Raw genomic sequence first — 27,492 nt, forward strand, 5'->3', positions numbered from 1 at the left:
TTGTGTTACCCTGTAATGAATTTCTGTTTTCAAACGACCTGATTTAAACAGGCACGGGATTGCTACTTGGTTGTAACACTATTATCTATATTCATTAAGTTACTTACTGTGACCCGATAAAGCACGGGGTTGTGTGAAAACTTGTCAACTTAAAACTACATTTTGTGAACAGTGCCACTTTGTTGTTCAGTTTTTGATTAGGACAAATACGTCGTTTTTCGTTTTTAACTTCTATTTTATTACAATCGAACTTTGGAAACTATATATACAAATAAAACTACGTGGCAGCGTGATTGAAACGCAAATAAAGTCCGCCTAGCGTGAACTTGCGCATTCATACAGAAGTCGTGATCGCGCTGCTATATTTTGTGGCTCCACCTTGCATAAACAGTTAATGTTTCCACACCCTAAAACCAATAACACCGCTTGCCTACTTCTTGCCAATACACATACGTCATTAGCTTGGGGGAATTTAAAGTTTATGGAAAATGGTGGTAAGACTCTCGTTTAAATTTTAACTGTGGGTATGTGATATAAAAACCTCGCCATAAAACGCATTTCACAGTTCGCACCATTTTTTACCCAGTGATGAAAATTAAGGGACACGCTTGCCTTAGACCCGCCTACAAGTTGAGCCAGCTTAAAAATAACAAAAAATTAATGCTTTTCTCTTTCGTAATGTTTTAATGCAAGGCATGAACACTACGTTTAACCCATAAAAAAAACTAAAAATGATTGTTTTCCACCCTGTTTTACAAGCAAATTAAATTTTTTCTACTATGACGCTAATTTACTACCATTACGTCGCCGACCCCTTTAAAGCAGGCGTCATTTAACTATATGGTCCGTGGGCCACATCCGGCCCGCCTGGTCAATTTATCCGGCCTGTGGCATATTTCCTAATGAAGATAAAGTACTAAAATTTTGATAAAGTTTGTAGGACAATTTGTTAAGGCTAACTACAGTTTGCATAGCGATGGTCAGGCCTCACAGTTAGACGGCCCCCTGCTTTAAAATTATGATGTACAGGCATGGTTTTAGAAATAAGTGGACTTAATTTTGACAAACCATATAGGGATGGTCACAGAAAAACTCGCAAGCCAGCTATCTGACCAGGACACAACAAAAGCAACTCACCCCAAGTAAATAACGCGGCAAGATTTAAAAAATCACTTTATACCATAGTGGTTCTTAACGTTTTTCCTTGCTGCATCCCTTTTAAACCACTAACCAATTCTCGCACCTACTTCTAGAATTGTTTAAATAACAAAACCATTGTAATTTAATTTTTATACAGGTAACTGATAAAACAATACCAAATGTGAGATATAATAAGAATATCAAAGCCCATACAGAAGTAGGTATCATTTTGAACGTTTCGAATAACTCTTTATTCATTTTTCAGATGTTGAAAATGAATAAAGAGTTATTCGAAACGTTCAAAATGATACCTACTTCTGTATGGGCTTTGATATTCTTATTATATCTTACTCCAACCTCCAACCATTATGCTCCAAAATGTGAGATAGTTTTACATTTAATTGAGCAAAGAAATAAATTACAGTAACATATTTTCCGTGTCTGATTCAGCATTCCCACACCCCCTTGGAACAGTTCTCGCACCCCAGGGGGGTACTGGTTAAGAAACCTTGTTCTAGAACCTTGGGCTTCAGCGCCCGACACCCGTAAAACTTTTTTACAACGTCTAAGCGTGAGGTTGTGCGAGTCAACAGCCGCTCGGCAGTTCGATGCCGTCACGACGCGTTACGCGGTGTTTCTTTTACGACTTTGGGGCCTGTTTACGAGCAAAAGTGCGCCATAGCAGCGAAGCGCGATACCGCAGCCGATAAAAATGTGGCGCAACGTCTGTGGTGTCGGCATCGGGACGAAATCAATATTAGTTGTGACCGATACTTTTATTTTATTCCGATACCGATATCCGATATTTCGGACAAAAAGCATCGCGATTTGATCCGATACCGCATGACGTCATTACTACGCTCAAGCAGGAAAAATAGATACTGTAAAAAAAGGCAAAACATTTAGTAACTTTCAGTTAACTACTTTTTTGAATAAACGCGGCTTTAAAGAATAAACTATAGCTGTGCTAGATCGCAAATCATGGCTAAAATTCACACATTAATTTAGTATCGGCACCGATACTACGTAAACATCGCACGAGTACCGATACTATCACCTGGCATCAAGTATCGGCTCCGATCTAATATTATCAGACATTCTATACTCATTATTTCGTAAATCGCCGTTTTACTTTTTATTTCGTATATCCCCGTTCATTTATTATTTTCGTATATGGCCGCTTCCTATATTTTAGAACGCTGCTGGAGTTCTATCAGGATACTCCAGTAATAAAACTGTAATTAGAATACCATCAACGTTGATATAAAACAATATATTCCATATAGGGATTAAATTTGGACTAAGAAATACAAGATATGATTCAAATAGAAAAATGCCTAAACCCCTAATGGCAAGACTTGAACGATCTTCAACTAACGTAAAACACCATACCTCACTTTATAATTAACTTTACGAATAATAATATCTTTAACCAAACGTTCTACTCTACGTATTAGTCACCCATGACCTTATCCAAGGGCACACAGTCCGCTGCCAAAGCAATGGCATCGAAAAGACGGCGTTCAAACCACGGTGCCCAAATTAGGATGCAAAAACAGCCTTCGCCGAATCGCCTCATACCTATCGCCGAAGTAAAACTATAGTCGTTGGTTTTATTACTATGTTATTAATGTCATTTCTTTATAGGTCCTAATACCTTTACCACTTAAGCTATACTTGCTTTATGTAAATTACTTGTTTTGGCAACAATGTTCAAGCTGAATGGCCGAGTTGAATAGATCCGTCGCCTATAGGCAAAGCACACAATATGGGAATTGAAATTTAAACATAAAGGGTTTTACTGTGTTTCTCGTGAAACCGTGGTGCAAGCTAGACACTTCGCGTTTTCTAATATATTTGCCTCCCCTCCACATCTTACGTACCAGGGAAGTGGATATAGTTCCGTGGCGCCTGTCGCAACTTTTACTGTTGTATTGTTCGCATGGGTCTTCGTACTTTTAAACGTACAGACTGCTTACGTATTTGCACAAAGCACATAACGGTATGAAGCCGCCATGCGTCCTCTGTATCTCGACGATACCTGATATATCACGAATTTCCCTTAAAAATTGTAACAAAAATACCTAAGAGGATGCTATAGTTAGAAGTAATTCCCGGCGAACATTTAAGTTCTAGTGGTCTAATTTACTTAATTTCCGTCCACACTTGTATTCCTTATTTAACTTTACGATGAAAAGCGCTATAAACAAAACACTTTTCAGAACAATTAACTAAAATAAGAAATTGCGTTGAATATGTCTATATTTTCCACGGCGAATGAATAGCAGGGTCCTGTTTTGTCGTCGCAACTATAGGCATCAACGTGGCCTTCTGATTTGGCTGATGGTTACGGATACTTATTTAGTAAAAAAAATTATACGGTTTTCAGTACGCCTAATCTAATGTATATTGTGGATTATTGCAAAGATGTGTTTGTTCGCATTTATTGATAAGTTATATAGAGTTGAACATCTACCACGAGATTTTTGTGTAAACCTAGCCAAAGTATGTTAATTTTAAAACGAACTACAGAAATTTACAAGTAAATTTAATAAGCAAAATCTTCAGAAAGTGGCAACATGCAGTTTACTTATAAACTCAAACACCAAAAAGCAACTTTAGCAAGGGAACACACAATAAGACCTAGAAAGCAACAATACCTAAAGCAGAAAAATCTATAAAACCAAAGAATTAAGACCAGCGACACAATCAAGCCAAATACGCTGTAATATCCAGTAGAGAATGTTCGAAATCGTCTGCAGAAGACTAAATCTGCTGGAATACGTTCTAAATTCAACCGAATAAGGCCTAAATGGCCAAAATAACGCTATACTACGACCATTAGGTATTAGTCTTATTTTCGCCTTATTCGGAACTGTGTTTTATTTTGACGTTGATGTTGTTCTTATCTCGTTCATGTGGCTGGAGTTTAGCAAGTCCTGTCTAACATAGACGAATAGACGAATTAAAAAACCTAGCCACAACTGTGTTCAAAAACTTTCGCTCCAACGGTTGCATACTGAATCAGAGACTTGTAGTGTATAATAAGACAAAAACATATATATTTCAAAATAGTCTACACTATCCACTCAAAGACTAGTATGTTTCATCACGTAACATCTAACAACAGCAATATACTTGCGCTAAATATTTCGTTTACTCACCTTTAATTAATTTTATTTAATACAAGTTAAAATGAATGTTTATTTAAAATATTCGGGTTTGCATTTAAAAAGTTTATTAAACTAGACTAGAGTGAGCTAAACCTTACAAACGTTTGCGTTAAGAAGGTGAATATCGATATAGTCAACAATTAGCTGAAATGCACCAAACGGTACAACGGTGCTGCATTTTGTCTTAAATAAACCTCGAACTATATATTTACATTTTCAATAAGCGCTTTGAAGGCCATAAATCTATTTAAAAAATGCCGTAAATATAAAAGTTGCTTTCTTATCAAATGATCGGGGTAAAGTGATACACCCCGGCAGGAAACAAATACCAAAAAGTGTACTAAAGAGTTAATACAGTTTAAGTAAGTAATTTTGCGTCACTAAACTATAATCCAGCGGCAATCCTGTTTAAAAACATACATAACTTGCTGTTTCAAGGAACTTTGTTACTATTTAGCTGCCGAAAGCAGGGTGGCGCTCTTTTTAGCACTGGTAGACCTAACGAAACACATTTTAACTTTGGACTTCGGTAAATACCCTCCCTCCCTCCAAACAGGCAGACACACAAAACGTATACACAATATACATATCGCACAATTTTTAAATGGAGGTAGACGCCAATGGCCAACTAAGGAAGGCGAGGCTTTCATTTCTTCCAGCCTTGATTTATCGCAGTCGACAATCGCTTTTGATTGTTTGACCGTCACCTGGGTAAATCGTTGTGGCAGGCAAAACCAACACGCACTCCTTTATGGGTCAATGGTAAATATCCGGGTGGCAATATTTCAATCTTGATTTGGTGCTGCCGATAAAGTCGAATAAGTCCATTGAGGACCTCATGAATAAAAATGTAAATTTCTCTATATGCACTGGATTACGAAGGGCAACCCTTTTTATGTAATACGTGCTGTGTCTAGCTGCGTAGCATTAAAATCGATGTCGCATATTTGTTTGAAGTTCTTCGGCGGATTTCCAATTGTCTTAAAAAAAAACTAAACAGCATGAACTTTAAAGTATGCGTCACGGAAAAATTGCAGAGAACAAACCTATCTGCAAAATAGCACTTTGTTGGATTTTGGTTAAACGTTTTCACCAACGTCAGTTTTGTCTATTTTTTTAAATTATTAAAATACGGTACAACAGAACTGTAACTCAGACCCTAATAAAATTATTTGAGCAAACATTTAATTAATATTATTTAAACCCACCTATGAAAATCAATAAACCAATATGCCTCCATCGAAAGTGTGATGACTGCTGACTCAACGACAGGTTTATCTGATATTTGACATTTTATTTAAATACCGATCCCCGATATTTTGGACAACAAGTATCTCAAACCGATCCGATAGCAAATGACGTCATTAATATGCCCATTAAAGCAAAGTCGATTTAACTTAAACGTTTAAAGGTATTTGTTCCTAGCGACAAATTTACCTTTAACAGTAGAACACTCGGTGTCAAAAAGTTTCTATATTACTTTGATAACGGAACAGAACTCTTACCACCCTCGAATCGCGGTACCGGTTTCAATCCAATATTATCGGATATCCCTGTTCTCAACCAAACCAAGCAAAATTACTATAAGAATTTTGGAAACTCAGGAGTGTAATTACATTACCTTCCAAGTTGACGCCGTTCGTTGTTGACAAAGGCCTATGTTTTTTGCTTTGGTGAGTTAGCAAGGCAAAGTACGAAATTGACTTGACGCAAACAATCGTTGTGCGCGAAAGAGTTTCGTTTTGAAAATTCACGACCCCAGCTTGTCGTCCCCTGCATTCTTAAAACGTACAATGTATGGTAAATCGTGCTCAATTATCTACTTGTCCACATTGATTACAATGTATGCATGCTTTTTAAAGTTAATTTCTCGGCTTTGATTTGTTAACGAAAGGCTCAGGCTTAACTTACACAACAAAGCTTACTGCTGCTATCATCGAGACACGATAATATACCTCGGTTACCAACGAAACCAACGCATCTATGACATGCAGGTATGCACCAAGTCGCTATGCATGCCGGGAGGTCGCGCGGTTTTATACAACCTATTAAAAAAATTATTTAAATAGTTTTTTGCCATGGCCTTATAATCTTTTTACTCCACATTATTTTCGGTCACAAGAACTAATTAAAGGGCGCCATGGTATTTAAAAAATAGCATGGCGAGTTTTTAAATACCATGGCGCCCTTTAATTAGTTCTTGTTACCGAAAATAATTTGGAGTAAAAAGATATGCAGTAGCAAATGTAACACATCCAACCCTTGGCACCTGCAGCTTATATTTTAAAAACAGCACATCGATCGTGCGTACGATGAAATATCGGAACCTTGTTACCTTTAACACGATTTTTAACCCGAAGTGACTCGATCGCAATTTTGGTACAGCACAAAAGCGTGCACAATCAATAACCGGGAAAGCCGTAATTGGCGTCGATAAATAACGCTCAATTCTGCCTGTCGTCTATTTACAACCGACTTCACTGTGAAAAGGGCGGGCGTGTTGACGCCGCAACGCAAGCTTACAACTGACAAATAAGGCGTCCTGGTTTGGAACGGCCTTCAAGCCGCGAGAGGTTAAGAGACCCGCTAAAATCACAAATCACCTTGCTCCCACAGGACTGGGAAGTCGGCTCAGGTTTTCTCACTTGAAACAAGGTGAGTGAAGAGCATACCACTTGTCAGAGGACAAAATATATCCCCTCGAGTTCTTTTATAATATGCCCTCGATTAAATCGTCCAAGAAAAGGCAGCATTTATAATATTACTGTTGTTTTTCGCCACTGTAGCCCAAGTCAAAATACAGGCGACCACGGGTGAGCTGTTATAAAACAAGTTAAGAGCTCACAATGAAGTTACACTGTCTGAACCTGTATGGTCCAAGAAGGTTGCCGTCTTCGCGGGCGAAAAATTATCTGCGTATTATTGGCGGGCCGCTACGAAAACGTTAAAAGGTTTATTTAGTAGTTAAACCTGAATTTTGTCAAATCATAATCAAATATGGCCAGGGTTTAATCAAACCTGGCCTCAAAGGTTCAAATTCAGTTAAATATTAAGCACCAATTTGACCATCAGTAAGCCTGTTTATATGCAAGTTTAAGCCGGATTCGAATCTATTTCGTTAATTCATTCTCTCTCGTTTTGGCGCTGGAATGAATTAAGTTCTCTTGTTTCTTAATCGGTCAAAAGGAGAGGTTTTCAATTCGTTCGCCGCTTAATCTGTTCGTTTCGCGGACGGCCTTAGTCGTTTAATGTAGAATGACCTGCTTTAACGCAGTAAACATCACGCTACTTTTGGGTCATTATGATGTAACACGAACGGCTAACGGTAAACAAAACAACAAGTTTAGCGCATAAGAAAAGAATAATACATACACTCGTAAGAAAAGAATAATACATACACAGCGCTGGTCTAGAATCCACAAAATCGAAGATCATTATTCTATGCCAGCGCCAAATACAGTTTTCATTAGTCATGTTTGGTACATCTTATCACCTTCTTTTGTCCACTCTGCCTTATATATAGCGTTCACCAGCACACATAAGCTTAAATTTCCTGCACTTACATTCTGTGTGCCAGGTAAACTGAAGTACTATACAGTCAAAAACGTACTTAATCGGCAAACCTAACTCAAGTAATTCTTGTTTTTTTTATCAATTTTAGGTTAATAAAAACGAACAAGCAGCAATAGATTGCTACCGCAAGGAGTAGCCTAAACCGAAAAATCGGTTGTGCGTCATAAGTTTACTGAAATATTACTTGAAAATGCATATCAGTGAAGTTTGTACACTCAAGCTGGCTTGAACTTCGCGCTATGTAATTACAACGCTGGTACTTTTCAATCCGGATTAAACCTTAATCTAATCTGCCCGCGAAAGGTGCATATAAACAGGCTTAGTGTTATAAATTTGTTATGTACTCTTAGGTACCCTTTCGTAAAAAGTGCACCCCGTGGCCTCATACATGTTTTGGTACATCCTTAGTTTCACCGTGCATGCACATGAACTGAAGAGTACTGATCTACCTCATGCATATATATCAGTCTAAATATACTTCAAATTACAGGTCGAATTAAATTACATTTTGTTTGGCAACACTAAAACATTTGATCTCATCTCTTTCGCGACTTCGGCCCAATCTGACGTTGATAATAATAATTTTATAGGGTGCAAATTACTGACTCTGCTGAAACTGTAATTACTTTAACCAAACTTTAACACAGCACGATATCAGTTATCAAATGGAAAATAAAGCATTAAATATAACTTATTTTTGCAAAACAACCTTTCTTATAGCAGTCAATCGTGAGCTTTTTTGGTAAAAACATTCAAACTTTTACACAACCTCACTATTTTTTGGGCGATTTAGCAACAAAATAATACACCGGCGGGTTGACGTCGTTTACTAAATAGTTACTTTCTGTAATAATATGTTATAGACGATTTAGGAACGCAATATAGAGTTCTCCGAAACGCACAATTTAACGGAGTGTATTGTTGGACATGGTTCGACGAAAACGAACTTTTCACAACAGTATTTGGTGCGTATCGGAAAAGCCAAAGCAGACAACTGGGGAAATTTGTTGGAAACTACCCGTTTCTCACGTAGCTTGCGGCTGGCAAACCGGCTTCATTGCGATTATGTCTTTCTACGCGATGTCATTACCCAGCAAGTGCACGTAAACAAGTTTTATGTTTGTTAAATACGTTCTTTTACATGTGTCGCGTATATTTTATACTTTAACTTGAAAGTTTAACTTTTAATAAACAATTTGTTTTAAATACGAGACACCAGGTTTAAACCACAACCAAATCACATCGCTTTCTTAATTGAACATGTTTTTTCATCATACTTAAGTTAGCGTGCTTGTCCTCACTAATTCCGTATAAACACACGTTTTGTCATGAACTATATTATAAGTTTACAATTAGCGAAAGAAATTTATTCTGAAAAAAAAAATAGGTGTTGTTATCTTATTAAAAAGGATAAACGCTCTAGCTTAATAATTGGCCGAGCTATACAAATAGGATATCGTAAATACACGTGTGGCCATTAGGGTCCACTATAACTACCATGTATAGGTCGTAAAGTTACGTGCAAACGCATTAACTCAATTTAAGACCTCGACAAATCGCAGTCTCTGCCCTTTGTATATACAAAATCAACAAATGATCAAATGAAAAGCATTCTAAGCTCTGTGTAAGGTACAGACGAAAGTTACAACCTTCAACTAAACTGCTGAAATGAAGAGCACACAATGTCAAGCAAAATAGAAAACACTTTTTTCAAAAGGACATTAATACTGACCAGTGCTCCGCATCCTTTTTTTCCACTTACGGCACACATATTGAAAGTTAAAACAATTCGGCGGCACACTAACAAAATATATGTCGATTGAAAATAGACCAAATCAAAAACATCACTAGCACAGAGAAAAATAGCATGTATAAACGTTCCGAAACAGCCCAAAATTGGCGTAATACATTTCGTTGCCTCACAATTTTGTGGTTTTACGGTCTTTCTAAAATATTTTAAGCCGGTCAAAAACCTGAAAATTCCACCCCTTTGCAATAGGATTAAAGAACATTAAGCGCTTCTAATATCATATTCGAAACATATAACCTGATAAATGTGCCGTGTCCTTTTTTATTTACTTTTCAAAACAGCAGCCAAGATTAATTTAAACAATCACAAAATGCCAATAACACTTTCACAATATTATTTCATGGGTTTGTAGTGCTCTATTTCAACTTTAGAATAAAGTTTAAAACAGTTGTTGTATATTTGTATTCCTGGTGGTAGTTAAGTTAGTTAGGCACAACGGTTGCGAAGCCAACCGAAATGCAACTTGACACAACTGGTGCTAAACTATAACTACATGGCTATACGTTCTACAAAAAGACCGGGGTAAAAACATCTACACCCCTGACCCACCTACAATCCACTGATCGAAATTTTTCGCATTATTCATCGTACTGTATCGAAGCGCATACAATAGTCTTCTGTAAGTGGGTCCAAACTGTAACCTGCTTCGAGTATGACGGACGAACTGCGATAGACCGCCTCGTCAGCGCTCCGTCTTTCTTCAACTGCTGGTCGAGGCCTCTTACTTTCGACACGACCAAAACATGTGCGCTGCTCTACTACAGTGCTTCTTAAACTTTTTTAGTTTTGTTCACCCCTAGCATCTATCTTCAGATTTCATTCAACCTTGTTTAAAGAATCAAACAATAATAAATATTGAAATTTATAAAAAAACAAAAAAACAATCAATTCTAATCTAAAAAATGAAAAACTTGGAATTGATTTTGTTTTTGGAAATTCTCACATGTTCACTGAACGGGTTGAACAGCCGAAATATCCGCTGCTCTCAAGCTATCACCCATTTCTGACGGTTCACCCTTATTCACCCCATTTTGGTTGCTTTTTTTTGGAACCCCTGCAAAAATGTCATTCACCCTGGGGTGAATTATTCACCGCATTTTAGGAAACACTGCTCTACTATACCTTGAAAGTTGTATAGCGCTCTACTCAACCTTTATGCGTGGGTGCGTTGAGATATATCGACGAATATTAAAATCCCATGGTAAGCTGACCTTGAATACGATTGGAAAACCGCACTGCACGCATAACACTCTGGTAGACCCAATATAGGGTTTGGCTGACAAACCACCCTTGGCGGTATTTTGAATAAATAGTCTGATTAATCTCACAATAAAAAAATTAATAGGCGTTTGTTGTTGCCCCTAACACACTTGGCGTAATGCTAACAATGTTTTTTCTTTCAAAATTAAACATGAAAACGAACGCTTGTTGTAAATACGTCCGATCAGTTGTATTGTAAGTTTATAGCGCTATCCGATGTTTAACTTGAAACAGCACGAACTGCAAGAATTATGGAGATACAAAGCGTGAACTGTCCATTCTGCAATTTAGGAAATTATTTTGTTAGGTATTCGCATGGCTACGATATTGGTCACTCATAGTCATTATATGCCATTTTGTGAAAGCCAAGTTTCTATCCGAGTAGCGTATACTATACATAGCTTTTGGGGTCGAGTATTTTTGTTTATTAAACATTTAACTCGAGGTCTTGTTTATTTGTCGGGGCATTTCGTCGGATATAGATTTGAATTACTAGGGTTAAATTTATTCATACGGTCATCTTGTAAGAGGGGCAAGCCACTTTTGTTAAGTCCACGGCAGCAACAGCCATTAAAAAAGTTTAATTCAGTGTGTTTTACGATTTCTGTGCAAAAAACACTGAATGCGGATCAGTGTCTATACTAGCGTAAAACAAAACGCTTGGGTCGGATCATTCCATTACTTACGCCATGCACAGAACAACTTCGAGCATATTACTAGTCAAAATATTTTAAAAGTGGCTAAAGGTTCGTGGAATATCTTTCTTTTTCTGAAATGTTAAGCTATTTGTTTTCAGAACCCTATATATAGGTGAAAATGTCGGAAGTAGTTATCCGATTGTTAAAACGTGGCTGCAAAACTTTCCTCAGACCCTGTAAATTATTTTGTTCAAACCACTAGGGGCAGTAGCATGCTTTCGCCAAGTAGCCTACCGTTACCCAGAAGCAAATCTACTGTGATTTCTGTTTTTTTTTAAACTACGATTTCAGATGAAAAAATCAACGTCAATACTTTTAACAAACAACGTTAAGCCTACTTGACCAAGGGTTAACGGTTTATGCAACCGCCAAATGATTTAATGTTATTTTCTAAACCCTAAAGTGGAGGGTACTTGTGTGCTTGGTGTACCCTTTATTTTCGTGTTCGGAGCGTTCACGAGACATAATATTACGTTTTTTCATTAAGAAAATAGATTATTATTGACTGCACACGTTATTTTAAGAAATATCAAATCGATGATTTCTTAATGTCAAAATATTGCTTGATACAAACATAGTCAAGTCTATTAAAGGGGTAAAAAAGTAAAAATAAAACAATAACGCTCATAGTGGCGTTCGTTAGTTTTTCTCTGTGCGCATACGAAATATAAATTATTTCTTATTGCAACTTTTCCAGAAGTATTGAGTGATAGTTTGTACATCGAACTAGTTTCAAGGCCAACATCACTTCGGTATACCTAGGCTTAACTTAATGGATTTTACAGCACTGAGTACTTTTCAGTACGCGTTATAATGACGTGACAATAGGACCTCACACCCCGAGGTCGCCGGTTTGTTTCTTGGTTTCTCTAACTTGCGAAATCAACCAATCAGGATCTAGCAAATCAGAGCAGGGAAGGTGATAAGGGTTAGTCGACAGATCCTTGTCGGTCACAACTGATTAACAGACTCCGCGACATCATCTATGATGCCTGAAAGTGTTTAGATGTTTGCAATACAGCATTAGATACGTACAGACCTGCACATTTAAGGCGAAATAAGAATGTACGTTTTGCGATTTTTTTAAGTGTCAGATTTATAAAAGGAAAATGACAGTTTTAGATAAATTGCAAACAATGTTTAATCAGAAAAATTGACTTTGATGTTGTTATTTTTTAAGGTAAAATCTCGAAATACATAAATTTTCTTGGATTGAAATGTATTTACAGCGTTCCCATTGAAAAACATATATTACGCGTAATGCAAACCAAGCGATTGTCAGATGTACGGGCTGCGTATGACCACAGAAAACTAAAATAGGATTTATGTAACATGGAGATATACATATTCAGTCAACAGTCTTTCCACGATTGTAGATTACATTATTGTTTGTGCAGGAAAAGTTTTTGGCGTGTTAGTGTTTGAAGCGTTGCATTGCAGTAATGCCGTATGAGGTGTCTATGTCGGGAGGCGGCCCATGGGGCTTCCGCATTTCTGGTGGACCACTGGTCGGAAAGCCAGTCACCATTTCAAGGGTAAGGACTCTTCTAACATATAAAAATTTTACCACCACTAATTATCCTATATCTTCCACTATGAGTTGCATCGTTTAGCCACACAATGCAATATAAGTTTTGCTAAAGTGCTCCTAAAATTACTGGTGTTACGTGTAAATACCATACCGTGGCGTGCCTGAATAAAACATTAGAAGTTTGGACGTAAGTTTATAATATGTTTGCCTTGACTTTTAGTTTTCTACATGTTTGGCGAACATTAAGTTTTGCATTTAATGTAAAAATATGCTTTGTCGAATATTCATCATATTGACGTTTGGATCGTAACAATTAGTATAACACCATTAAAAAGGTAATGTTAACAGCATCGATCCAGTATAGCTAAAGAAGTATTTACATTTACTGATTGAAGTTCATCATTACAGAAGAACATTTCTAAAAAAAGTAACCGTGTATAAGATGTTCTGTTTGTATAATACCATGTGCCGATGAGTCGTGTTTGACAATCAACTTAAGGTTAACTGCTGTTAACGCGGAAATATCTATAAAAATATTTTTCTAAGTTTTGTGTTGTGTTGTCCTCTGGTAAAAATCAGTATATCTCTCAATCCTCGTTAAATTGTCTTGTTCCAAACAGAATTGGATGAATTACATTAATTCAGTTCAATTAAAAAAACAAATACAATTACTCCCTAAATGTTCCAATTACATTACAAATACAATTACATTAAAGACTGTAATAATAACATTAATTACAATTTTCGATTTTCGCAATATCAATGTAGGCCTATTGAGCCAAAATTTTAGCAAATTGCAATTACGGTACACAGAGTGAAAATGCCTCAATTACTTTACAATTACAATACATTAAAACTGTAATTAATTACATCAATTACAATTACAATACACCCAACTCTGTTTTTTTTGCACAAACCCTTCCTCTCACCATTTTTATTTGCTCCTAATTGACAGGTCACTCCTGGAGGCAAGGCGGCGCAGGCAAACGTGATGCAGGGAGATGTGATGGTTGCCATCAATGGGTTCAGCGTTAGCGACAACGACCTGCCGGAAATTTTGGAGAGGGTACGACTTTCCGGATTTGAACTGCACATGACCCTGCTCAGGTAAGATCCCTAAAGAGATAATTTTTAATATATTTTGCAGCATTAATAATATAGATAAACGATAATGTCGAATCTGACCAGGTGGCATATAGAATGTATTATTATGCTTGTCTGACAATGTGGCAGCATCACCACTAATGTGGTGTTAAGTTGGGGTTGCTGCGGATGCGCTACTTTATTGTTGAAAATTGTAATTTATTTCAGTTAGCGTAAATCAGAAATTAATGCAAGGTTAGCAATCAACAGTGTTGTAAACAAGTCATTTATGACTTAAGTCCCAGTCAAGTCATTTGTGAAATAACTTAAGTTCAAGTCAAGTCTTTTTTAAAAATAGCAAGTCAAGTCCCAGTCAAGTCATTTTTACAGCAAGTCATTTCCAAGTCAAACCACTAATATAATTATCAAACGGTAAACCATTACAATAACTTGTCCGAATATAAGCCATAGTTTAACTGAAAAATAATAAAAAAAACATGTAGCAATCTAATCGATTGATTTGCAAAACTTTCGATAAATAGCAATTTTACAATAAAATGGTAAATGAAAATCCTTAAATTTAACCCAAGTCATTTGACTTAAGCCCAGTCACTTTAAAACAGTGACGTAAGTGCACTTAAGTCAAGTCATTTACTTAAGTCATTACAAAACTGGCAATCAGCTTGGGAAGGTAAATTTTAACTAGATTTTGGTGACCCGAGTTACGATAAAGTATGTATTAGTTTTCTTCAAATATGTTTTTATGTCTCGGGTATTTCAACATCGCGAGGCGAAAACAAATGATACGACCAGAATATGTTTTTTCAATAAGCCATTTCTCTAAATAAAAGTAGTCAAATGAAATACTTAAATGTCATTTGCGTTCAAACAAAATCGACGCCTAATATTTTTATCAGTATGAAGATGTGATTTGCAATTCGGTCAAAAAATTGAGAAAAAACACCATCGTAGGCTTATAGGTAGGGGTTGAAAGTTTTTAAGAGTCAGAAAAGTTTGAAAGGACAACCAACAAAATAGAAGATGTAAAAAGTAAAATATGAAAACAACGACTGTCGCTTTAAATGATTTACCTCCTAACTATTTGAAAGTATAGTTTTGCTTTGATTTTTATGGGTTGAAATCAACTTTCTTCTAAAACAAGGCTGACAAATACATATTCGGTATTAGAGATGTCCGGTGATATCTATTCGGAGCGGATATCCGATGCAAAGGGATGGTATCGGAACTCGTTCGATACCCCTAGGGCAGAGCCGATACTAAATTGATATGGGAAATTCAATGATTTACAATCCAACGCACAAAATTTACCTTAAAAGGCTAACAACTGTATAGACCAGCTGTTCTCAACCAGTGGGCCATGGCGGGCCATAAGAACATTTGAGGTGGGCTACAGACCAATTTAAAACAGCTAGATTTAGTTTCATTTGTGTCACTACCGGTATATTTAATTTTACAAGAATAATGCCTTGGGGAGGAATTGAAAGGGAATATTAATTTATTGTTCAGCCGCAGATAACTCACTAATGCACGGTTAAATAAATCATCTGTTTTGAAATGCGTTCTGCTGTATTTTGTTCTAAACCTATTTTACAGTTGTTTCTTTCATAAAAAATTATTTGGCCACAGAAATTTTTTGCAACCTAAATGGACCACGAAAGAAAAAAAAGGTTGAGAACCACTGGTATAGACAATAAATATGCTGTTGCTACCAGGCCTAGTATACTGAAAATAAGTTCTTCTGGTGTATATTTGTTTATCCAACGTTTCGGCTAGCTATTCAGAAAGCTTTCATCAGAGAATCTCACACATGCAACTACGCAAAGTAAAATGACACAAAAAGAAATAAAAAAGGAGATAAAATGCTGTATAGACAACTAAACATCCTAACGATAAAGCATATTTTGAACAAATAACCCGTAAATATCTCCTTCGAACGTTACAATTTCATTTATTCGATTTAGCATGGTAATCATGTGCTATCGGATCGGATCGCGATTTTTTGCCCTAAATTAAAAATAAATATCATCATTAAAAACAATAAATGCTCTTTCCTTGTTTATTAAAAGCCGCCGCTACAAGGCTTGTTTGGCTGAAATATTTGATTTTTGATTTTGTTTACTGTGGTAGGAAGTTCGAACAAAAAAGTCTAAATGAAAAAGTCGCTTCAGATTCGCTGTTCAATTTACAAGGTCGTTATACAGGCAACATATCGTTATACAGGCATCATATTTCGTTAACGTGCAGACCCATACCATACTTAGTAATACCATTAGATGCAGGCTAGTACAAGCGTAGACGAAACCTCTAAGCCCAGCAGACAGACCCTGTGAGTAACATATCGAGATTTCTATTTTCGTAACGGGCTTGCTTATCGCCTGCCACACTCGGCGACCACGGCAAGGTTCGAAAGCTACTTGCATTGGCCTGTAAGAGCTTTCCAGATGCAGCCGATGATGTTTTGATGGCTGTTGAACACACACGTCAGCACCTTTGTGGTCAGCGTCGGACAGAGTGTTGACGACTGACCAATGGTCACAGTTGCGCCAAGCTTTCTTTAACACCCGATATTTTATGTTTGGTGAACTTTTAATGACAAATTGAAAGTAATGGTTTTCAATCTCAAAAATGCTTTAAAACTGTATTTGCATCGAGCATATTTAGCTGATAACCAAATACAAGTCAATGAAATAATTTGCAATATTATTTATTTATAGCGAATCTACACAAGTACCCAAAATTCAACGTTATTAATACTGTGCTATACATCTTTTACGTCGCGAAACACCTTTTAGGTTTGATATTCGTTATTTTAAAGGTCTTATATAAAATAAAAGAAGTAATACGATATTTGAAACAGTGTTTCTTAAACAGAATGAATAAATAAAACGATGAAATAAAATGTTCGCAACTTAAATCAACAGATAGGAGTAATTGAACGCTTTAAATTAAACGAAATTAATAAATTTTAGCAATGAATGTTTTGACGTAAATCGAAATTAATAAAGACCATGCATGCACGACGGTGTTTGAGACGTGTTATTCAGCTTTTACCAAACGGACACGCATTGCTAAAACTACAATCTCTAAAAAGGATGATGAACAATATCAACTGTAAATACTGTATAAGCTCAACCTTTCAGCAAGGCAGATTTTCAAAACTTTGTAACAACTGGTGCTCATACATAACTAATGCATGTCAAAATGGATTTGTTATGGTTGATTTGGCAGAAAACTAAAAGCAAATAAATCACTTAAATCGATTTGCCTTCTGTTACAAATGGAATAGAAAAAATAATTTAATAATGCAATTTTCACTAAAGTTTAGAAGCATCCATGTCGGAAACGGATACCTATACGTACGTTGCTTGAAAATAGTTATACCCTCTTAACAGTAGGTATATGGAAGGTTATGTAATCGCATCACATAGCTGAATTAGATGTATACCAATTACAAAAAAATGTTAAACATCTGTGTGTATAGTTTGAAAATTACGTCATATCGTTGTTAATTTTATATAAAAGGGTGTATCTTTATGGAATTCAAAGCCATTGACAGCAAGTTTCTGCTTGTCGATCACCGTTCCGCTGACGAGTATATTAACAATATCGTCTTGTTGTTATTGAATGTTACGTCAGGTAAAGGTTGTCTTGTCGCGCGGCGCTGCTTTGCATTAGATTACCTTTCAGAAAACCATACTTTTATTCTAATAGCCTGTTTTTTTTTTAAACTTTTACGTAATCTGTACTGCTTTTATATGTTTTTGACTTTTTATTATTACTTTGCTATGTATATGTGTTTACTTTTATGTATAGGCGAAATATATAATCATTTTAAAACTGCTTGATCCTGGTTTCACTCGGGCTTTTAAACTCTGAGTTTTATTGTTGTTAAATTTAGGTTCATGGAATGCCGCATTCTGTGGTAGGGGTGAACAAAATCGAAGAATTAAACAATCACTAGCTAAATTTGAGGCCTGTTTTTTTATGTTTCGCGTCTCTTTCTTCACATGTTTCCTAAATGCACTGTTAACCAGGTCGGCGGAGTCGGTTAAAAATAACCGAGTCAAACTTCCGAGTCCGACTCTGGCCAAATGTGCGATTTTATCGAGTCCCGAGTTCGACTACGACTCTACAATCTTATTTAACTCAATTAAGTAACTAAATTATGGTTGATATTCATCTACTCACAGGGGTGTCATATAATTCATTCACCCACAACATATGAAAAATATTTTCACCATATGCTATTCCACCTTTCCCATTTACAGTTTGCAAACTTATCAGCTTCGAAATTTGGTACTGCGCATACTCACTTCGGTCTCGAGACTCGGGTAGTCTTACTCGAGTTCCAAGTCCCACTCAAGCTAAAATAACCGACTCCGTCGAGTCCCGAGTTTCTAGTCCGTGTCCGACTACACATCCCTGATGTTAATTGTCAAATTATCAAAAGCTTTTAAGGAGTATGCAGCCAAATTAACAAATACAAAATTGAATAGTCTTATATCACTTTTTTAATCTTGCTCTGTTGTGTTTTTAACTAGCGTTAAATTAATATTCAAAATTCATTGCATAATTTTTAAACAACACGTATACAAAATATATTTACAGCCAAGAAGAAATTACTCAAAGTCTAAACAAGCGTCATTCGGAGGCCAACTTTACGTCAATTACAGAACTGTGAGTCTCTCAGCTGTTTCGTTGTAAAATTAAGCTGTAGCAAATAAAGTTATAAATGCCTTATTTCATCGCAACCCGGGCATGATAAATAACGTCATATAATGTGTTGTATTTTGTAGTGAAAGAGACAGGAGTCAGCTACTTACACCATGCAGGTAACACTGTTGTCCTATCTAACATTAAAGTTTTAGTTTAATTACATAGTTATTATATCCTAAGTGATCCTTTATATCCTTGCCATTAATATTTACCCTTACTATTGTTTACAAAATCGATAAAGAATACATTGTAATGAGATTATCTGTATTTTAAATATGCAAAGTGAGCGACCACCAAGCCAAATAAGGTAAAGTAGGAATTTACGTTCGTGAGTAACTGTGTGTAAATAAGCGTTTTGCATTGGTGTGCCTTACTCAGAGCATGTCGCATTCCACTGGTTATTTAATTATGTCTTATAGTTTTATCTTAGTTCAGCATAACACTCTTATGGTCTTTTGTAATTGTAATTTTGATTTACCGGGTTCATAGGGTGATCAAGGTTGATTTTTAAATACATTACCCCACAACATGGCGTCTCACAAAAGGTTTCATTTTAAATGTGTTGTCAGCAAACGGAAGTTTTTGAAGACTATTACGCAAAAGCGAAATTATTCATTTATTTGATTAAAATTAATACGAAAACGATTTGCGTGGTGACATTCAGAAACAACAAGGGCACGCCTAAAGAGGTGTTGGATGCAAAGCATCGCAAAAGCCCAAACGGTACCAGGATTCCACAACGGTTGTCCAACGGTGGTTCAGCAGCGAACAATGCAAGCTTCGGTCATCCAAACATGCCGAAAATCACCATTAAAGTAGGGGGAAAACCCCAAGCCACGAAGGCGAAGAATCGATCTTCAGCTATTGACAAAAAGTCACCAAAAAGGCGGTTAGCCCATCAGCACAATACAAAACTGTTCATGAATTTTGCATTTGCTTTTCTAACTTCAAAACACGCGCCAAATGATGAGTAATGACTTGTCACGCCTGTCATAACCATTTTACAAAGCTTGTGTAAACACACTTTTGCATGCGTATAGGCCAGGGATGGCGAACCTTTTCGTCGCGTTGGTCTCAAACACGACCTTAATCCTCACAAAATTCTCTAGTGGGCCATTTATTTAATTATATCCAAGTTCGGATTTCAACAAATATTAAGAACCTAAATAGGTAACAAATGCTGCAGCATTTTTTATGGGATTACAGGAGTTCAGCAGAAAGCTTTTCAGTATGGTTAAGTCAGGGTTTTCAAATTTTTTTTCAGTCTGCGAGCTCTTGATTTTCCTTCCTTTTGCCCTTCTTTACGTTATACAGCGATAAACAAAATGCTTCTGCTTTTCTGCACACATTTGTAGAAGTGCAGTTAATGTAGCCCTATTCGTCACCCCTAAAACACTTTTACACCACCCACAAATTAGGCAGCCCTAATTTAAACAGTAAATTTTTTTTTTTAATTATCCTTTCCTGAAAATGATTTATACTATTTCGTTATTTCTAGAGAGACAAGTGGTGGGTCATTGAAAATCTGTGGTGGGTCACTTCGTGACCCGTGGTCAGTGGTTTGCCATCCTTCATATAGGCTGTTAGGAGCAATACAAACAAAAACACCAGATATATTGTTTGCATGTCAAGGTTTGCATGTTTGCTTGTCTAGTAATTAACGAGAAAGTTTTAAATTGGAACAAACTATTTGTTCTTCCTTGTATTCAAGTGTTCCCACCAAAAACATTAAAAAAATGTAAACCGAAAATAAATATTCAGTTCATGCAGTCATTTCAAATGTTATCATAACATTGTGTGAGCACTTCTGAAGAAGTAAACGCATTTATGAGGATTTGCAAACGAATTCCAGCACCGCTTATTTCCAATCAACGATCGTAAAGAGATACGAGCATATTAAGATACTCCAAACCGAAATCACGCAATTTTGGCATTGTTTTTGCTTCCATTTACCGCGTTGTATCTGATTTGCGTCAATTACAGCGAGGGAGGTCGCAGCAACCGCAGTCGAGTCCAATCCCCTGCTGTTGAGAGCGTTCCAACACGAAGATCCCCGAGCCCCCAACCCGCTGTCGAGTCCCCCATTCAAGAGACCCACGTTATCGTCAGTCCTGGTCCCGTTCCCCACCACGCACAGGCCCCGGAGCCAAAACCGAGGGTACACAGGCCAAAACCGGTAGCATCTCTTGAGGTAGAAACTGAGCAGCAGAGCGAAGAGATTGCACAGGAAGATATAAACAATATCAGGTGACATAGCTTATATTGTTTTGTAAAGTGAATGGTGTTCGTCGCTGCGCAGTTAGGTAATTGAAATAACATCGTTTTCCAATTATCGCGCTTGTAAAATGCTTGCAGATAGCTCTGTTGGTTTAGCACTTTCAATCTTAATCTTAATAACAATAAATACTTTCTCGAGAGCATGGGATTCCTCAGGCCCATGGGGATGCTGTCTACTGCCGTACATGATTAGGAGAGTATAGTGCATTACGGTTAGCCAACGTTTTATTAGAAATCCCTTGTGTTTTTTCGAAAATGTCTGAATTGTTGTTCAACTTTAACAAATTCGCCATTGGCTCAACGCGAGCCGTTGTGCAATTTAAGCAACCGTTCGTAAAAATATTTTGTTTTCCTTTGATTCGCCAGAATTTATAGCAGCTCGCAATACATTACTTTGATGCTTTCACCAGCTTTGTAAAACCTATAATAATATTAAATTACAGCATCAACGATTTACTTATTAAACAACCGTAAACTTTTAATTATTTTAACAAAGTTCATGCAACTGTATAATAACTGTAGGCTACTGTAAAATAATACCTGCACTTAAATAAATGTACGAAAAACGTGTGATTTTTCGAAGCAAAGTACCTTCCCTATAAGTCTTAGTAAACCTTACGAGTTGTTTCAGCGAACAAGAGAAAAAGAAACTCCCAGACTATATCAGACGCCAACTGCAGCCAGCCAAGCCTTTGCCCGATTTTAAACCGCAAGTTCAGTGGCTACACGTAAGTGATTTATTGTCTTCCGCGTAACGTATGCCCCTTAATATGTGTTTTCGATTAAATCAATGATAGCACTAACTGGAGCCATTTTTTGCTAACGTTGGCGTTGGTGCGTTGAGCGCCCAGCCAGATAATATGGAATCGGAGCCAATACCCGGGATTGAAGCCGATAAACAATATACGGTGGTATAGTAATGCCTATCCAAAACCAAATTTATGTACAACTTTCAGCCATGATTTGCGTTGTAACCAACTTTTTTATAACAGAAATAACAACTGGAGCTAATATAAGCACTTAACGCCTAAGTAAAATTGATATTAACTTTTAAGTAGATTTGAAGTTTTTTGGATTTGATTTGCTTGTTCGAACGTAGTAGCGTCAGTTGTTATTTAATATCACCGCGGTATTTGTTCCAAAGTATTTAGTATCAATATCGGAATTAAAATATTATCAGACCCCCCTAGCGACCATTCAACATTAAAAAATTGAACCCCCAACGGTCAGATTAAGCAATTTTGTAGCAGTGGTTAACTCGCTGCTGAAGAAATTGTGTATCAGCATATTTTAACGTTACTTTAAGAAGTTGGTTATTGTTAACCAAATCCCAAATATTTTGGTAGCTCTATAATATGTCCGTATCCCAATTCACATGCTTGACATCATTTTAAAATGAAATTCAATCATATAATTGAATATCTTCTATCACATATTTTTTTGTTCTTCTTCTTCTACTTTGTTTCATTTCACCCCTTTGAAATACTCCATCCAACGCTCTCTACTCTACATCATCTTGCTGGTTTTCATCGTGATCGCACAGGGCAAACTTCGATTGGGAGCCAAATCCGGAGCTGGACTGTAAGTCCTGTGTCATACTTATCTACATCCTGCATTAGAATGTTATTTTTATATCAAACGCTGGTGTTTTTCGTGACACTTTAATTTTTCACATTTTTTATAGTTCATCTGTTTCATAGCTTTACTTAATAAATTTAGACAGCGGGCCAAAACTCCCAGATTGTTGTCATTTGTGTAGATGGGAGCCTGCGTCTGATGGTCGATTAAAGCTCTTATTTAAACAAAGGTTTAGAAAAAAAGACAATTTAAGCGTCTAATAAAAAAAAGAAATCTGCGTGTTTCATATTAATCAACATGGTTCCGCTTGAAGATGCCTGTCGTCTAATGAAACCGAGTGGTACGACTGGGATCCTGAGTTGCCAACAAATAACTATTCTCTCTTTATTCTGAACATTTCTTACAGCACCAACCCCGGCAACACGCTAAAAGCAGCCGCGGCCGCCTACCCGTGCAAAAGAATCGAGATTGAGGGTCCTGTGTCGGCCACTATCATCCATTCCCAGTACAACACACCAGTAGGGATGTACAGCGCCAATCAGATTGTCAGCACCCTGGTTAACACCGCTTCCGCCAGGGGCGCTAAAGTGCCGGATCCAGAAATTTTCGGGTATGGATATTTGAACAGTATACTTCGCTTCTGAGAGAAAACGTCTGGAAATGAACCGGCGTGGAACAATGTGTATTACTAATATCAGTATGTTAGTTTATTCGCATCAATTAAGAAACAAATAAGGGAAGGAATAAACGCCCGGGGCAAGTACGGTACGCAAAAACAATAAAGTAGACAAAAAAAAGAAGAACTGAATGCGAAATATGAACTGTGACGAGGGTGGAGGCCTTAAATTTAATGTAGGAGAAAAAATGCGCGAAAACCTATATAAGATTGTAAGTGGCGGGCTGAAATTCGCGGGCAAAAACGAAACGCTGAACAAAGGACAAAACACTAAAACAGAAGAAAAGGGGAATCAACCAATAGGAGAGCAGACTTTGATTGCTGGATATGGTGGTAAGGGGTCTGGGAAAATATTTTCCTGGGTCTTGTCCCTAGTTTGTCTGTATAGCATTTAGGAAGGGATTGGATCGGCCGGAACGATGTGTATGGCTTCGGTAGCAACGGTACTTTCTGCTTCGGACGAGAGTTCTTCCATGTTTTGTATGTGGCAGTCCTATCCTGTATGGACTTAACCTGGGCGGGGTAGGGTTCTTTAAAATAAATGTTCTGCGAAAACTGTGTGCTGTGCCTTTCCCATTAGGACTTGGTATGGATAGGTTGGGTTTTATTTTGCATTTTTGTTGGTCGCACGTTTGTTTTTTTGGGATAAATTGAGTAGTTGTGAAAAACAGTTGATGCTGATTCTGGGGCAGCTTTGCCTTTGGTCTGTCATGGTTGGCTGACTTTCACGAGGTTTTATTACAAAGCTGCCGCAGGACGCAACTCACGAGGTACTGAGATCATATGCGGTATATGTTACTGCGATGCATTTGTTTGAATATATTTGCATGTAATTAATTTGGACTTGGATTTTAAAACTTCTTAACCTTTCTGAAGTTTAGTCCAAGGATATTAAAAACACTAATAACGCCAGTTCCTAAAAAGCACACCGCTTCGAACAAAAATTAGCCAGCAAGGTATTAAAACTTACAACATAAAATATGAATTTTGCCAAATAAATGACATTATCAGTTTTTCTACACAAATAAATAGAAAAATATTTTAAAATATAAAAAAATGTAAAATAAATAAAATTAATATATTTTAAAATTTTTTTACTATATATTTGTATAACAGAAAATACTTTTGATGCAATTTAGTGGTAAAATGCATGTTCTATGTTGTAGGTTTTAATACCTTGCTGGTTGATTGTTGTTCAAAGTGGCGCGCTTCTCAAATTAATAAAACATTTCGAACTTTTGTCGTAGACATTATGTGTTTTGTTGGTGGACAAGATTCTGTTTTGGAAATAACATACTAAATTCATATTCGATATTTCATTGCCACAAAACTAACCCAGCTATGTTTAAAACAACTGTGAACTTGTAGTAGTTTCCCGACCGTTGTTACGTAATAATTGGCTTTCTTATGTAAAGTTGTTGGTTGCTGTTGCGTTTCACCGTTTTATACGCGGCAAAATGTTTGTATCTTTAAAGCAGGGGTCGCCAACCTACGGATGCGGCCCGCCGCCTCTTTGAACTTAGTACAGGCAAAACAATTTCGCGCGAAACTTTTTTCTATCTGCAGTTTGTTTACGTTTTGATGCCGTCTTTGGACTAGATCTAGATCAGCGCTTCTTTACCGTTGCGCCGTGGAAGGCTGCCAAGTGCGTCGCGGACAAACGGAAAACGTATTCAAAAATATTAGACAAATATTTTTTAACAATTTTTTATTTGTTTTCGGCAATGCAATAAAAGCTAGCAGGAAATTTAAAAGAAATGCCGGTATACCCCAAAAAAATCGCGCCCGTCAGGTGCGCCCGGAATTCAAAATCTATTAAGGTTATCGTGTTTTTTCAAAGTAGCTTTATTACACTTTTAATTAGTAGTATGGATGAAAAAAATCCGAGGCCCGCCTGATTAATAGTTGTCTTAACATTTGAAAAACACTATTCTTAGTTAACATTTTGTGCGGCCCGCAAAGACCTTTTAGAGTTTGGTTTTGGCTTTCAAAAAATGACGTTATGTTGACGTCACAATCAAAATAGGCTTCATAAATTTGTTGATTTCGGTTCAAAAAATGTGAAAGTGAAATGGAGTCTAAGTACAAGTACATTCAGTGCAAAAACGTTTTATTTTTAATTAAACTGATTTCTTTGAAAAATTTATTACTTGTTAAATATACTTTTATTTCAATTAGTCCTTCGTGGATTCCCTAAAATTAGTTGGCGAACCCCCAGGGAGTCCATGGAACCCAGTTTAAGAACCATTGGTCAGTTTAAGAACCATTTACACAATTACTACAAGAAAACACCTTTTTTATCGGTTTAAACAACTTTTTCATCGACTCTGCAGAGACCAGAGTGTGCCCATTGACACTAACACAGCGGTTTACAAGCTGGTTCACGATCAACAGCGTTCTTCGCCGGCTCCGGCTCAATCCAGATCAATCCAGATTCTTGACGCGCTGTTGGATTACGACGAGGACGCCATCCAGCACTTCCACTAGATATATATTGTACATTGCGTTGTTTGCCTGCCTGCTTGTGTAATGTGCTGCTGTACATAAAAATGTTTCACTTACAAACGTTGATGTTTTTTTTTTCAAAAATGTGGTCAGTAAACCTGAATAAATATGCCCACTTGCATAAAACTGACCGGAAAGCCGAGATAAAATATTCACGACAATTTACTTTACTTTGTTTGATGGAATTAGTTACCACGTTAGGCTTAGTTTAATGAAAACCTGATTGTTTGTTTTTATAAAGTAAAAGTTTAGCGATTTTTTAAAACAATTATTAACTTTTCGCACCATAAAAGAAACTTTCGAATACAATTGGCATTTTAATGTGGTTATTTGACCAAATTTGAAATACTAATTTTCAATTACTGTTTCGATGTTACATCATAAATAATAATCGATTTAGAGCAGCCGTGTTTTGTTCAAACAAAAGCATGATTTTACAAGAGTATAGGGAAGTTACTTTAAATGGTTTATAGAGGTTTTGCAGCACTAGCAGTTTTCGATTTAGCTAAGTCAAATGTTATTAAACTGTGCGAGTGCGCGTACCTGGACGCTGGTGTTTTAATTTATTTTCCAAATGCCGACAGATTGTTAAACCCCGACTTATTCAATAGAACTTCAGCGCGAGATAAGTGGAAACTGCTGACTCAGTTAGAGTATATGGGTGTAAAAAAATCTAATGTTGCAGCCGAATTGCAATTTTTTCGGCTGAAGATAGTGAGCACCAAACGTAGGCTCGGCAAGTCGGTGACTGTTTTGCAGGTTTGTGTTTATTTTAAAAAATGGGACAAACCATATTGCTGACTTACACTTAGACATCATCATCTATAAGATGATCACTACCACAATTGGTAGATAAAACCGGAAATTATTTTTTTCCCGACATTTTTACTCTTTTTACCAGTGATAATCACCTTTTATGTCTCGTGGCCCCCTTTCGTGTCCCCTTGTTTATGTTCCAGCAAAACGCTAGGCAATGTCAAAAGGCTGGTCTCTGAACCTAGAACTAAAAGTACAAAATTGAGTTTAACTAGCTTATAATTAATTTTTTATAGATTGGTGGCCCCCCGAAGACTGTTTCTTGGATCTCTAATAGGGGGACCGAGGGCCGCGGTTGAGAAACGCTCCTCTATATTCGCTACACTAAATTTATACTATTAAGAAACACAACTTAAAAATTGTGCCGTAGTAAAATTAAAACCAGTGGCGGATCAAGGGGCACGGGGTCCCTCCCCCCCACAAACTATATCTTTTGCCTGTTTAAAGTTTATGTAATTCAAAAATGCTTAAGAAATGCCTTTTTCGCCTAGCGCGAGTTTACGGTTTGAAAATATCAACATACCGTAGAGAATTTACAGGTATAATTCAAATACCGCAAAAATAAACCCGAGTCCGACTCCGGGCAAATGTGCGATTTCGTCCAGAGTCCGGCTCCGACTCTATAGCCTGTGTTT

The 27,492-nt window shown here is 36.8% G+C and overlaps 1 protein-coding gene across 1 annotated transcript; it reads left to right on the plus strand.

Moving 5' to 3' along the window:
- The first annotated feature begins 13,096 nt into the window (after positions 1-13,096).
- On the plus strand, positions 13,097-26,023 carry LOC146136060 (uncharacterized). Its single transcript, XM_083396144.1, has 10 exons — positions 13,097-13,189; positions 14,141-14,292; positions 18,898-18,966; positions 19,086-19,121; positions 19,670-19,894; positions 20,989-21,252; positions 21,914-22,010; positions 22,826-22,863; positions 23,267-23,470; positions 25,870-26,023. The coding sequence occupies exons 1-10, from the start codon at positions 13,097-13,099 to the stop codon at positions 26,021-26,023; spliced, it is 1,332 nt and encodes a 443-aa protein (XP_083252270.1).
- The last annotated feature ends 1,469 nt before the right edge of the window (positions 26,024-27,492 follow it).

The sequence above is a fragment of the Ascidiella aspersa genome, chromosome 8 (genome assembly GCF_963924565.1).
Source record: "Ascidiella aspersa chromosome 8, kaAscAspe10.2, whole genome shotgun sequence".
Lineage (NCBI taxonomy): Eukaryota > Metazoa > Chordata > Ascidiacea > Phlebobranchia > Ascidiidae > Ascidiella > Ascidiella aspersa.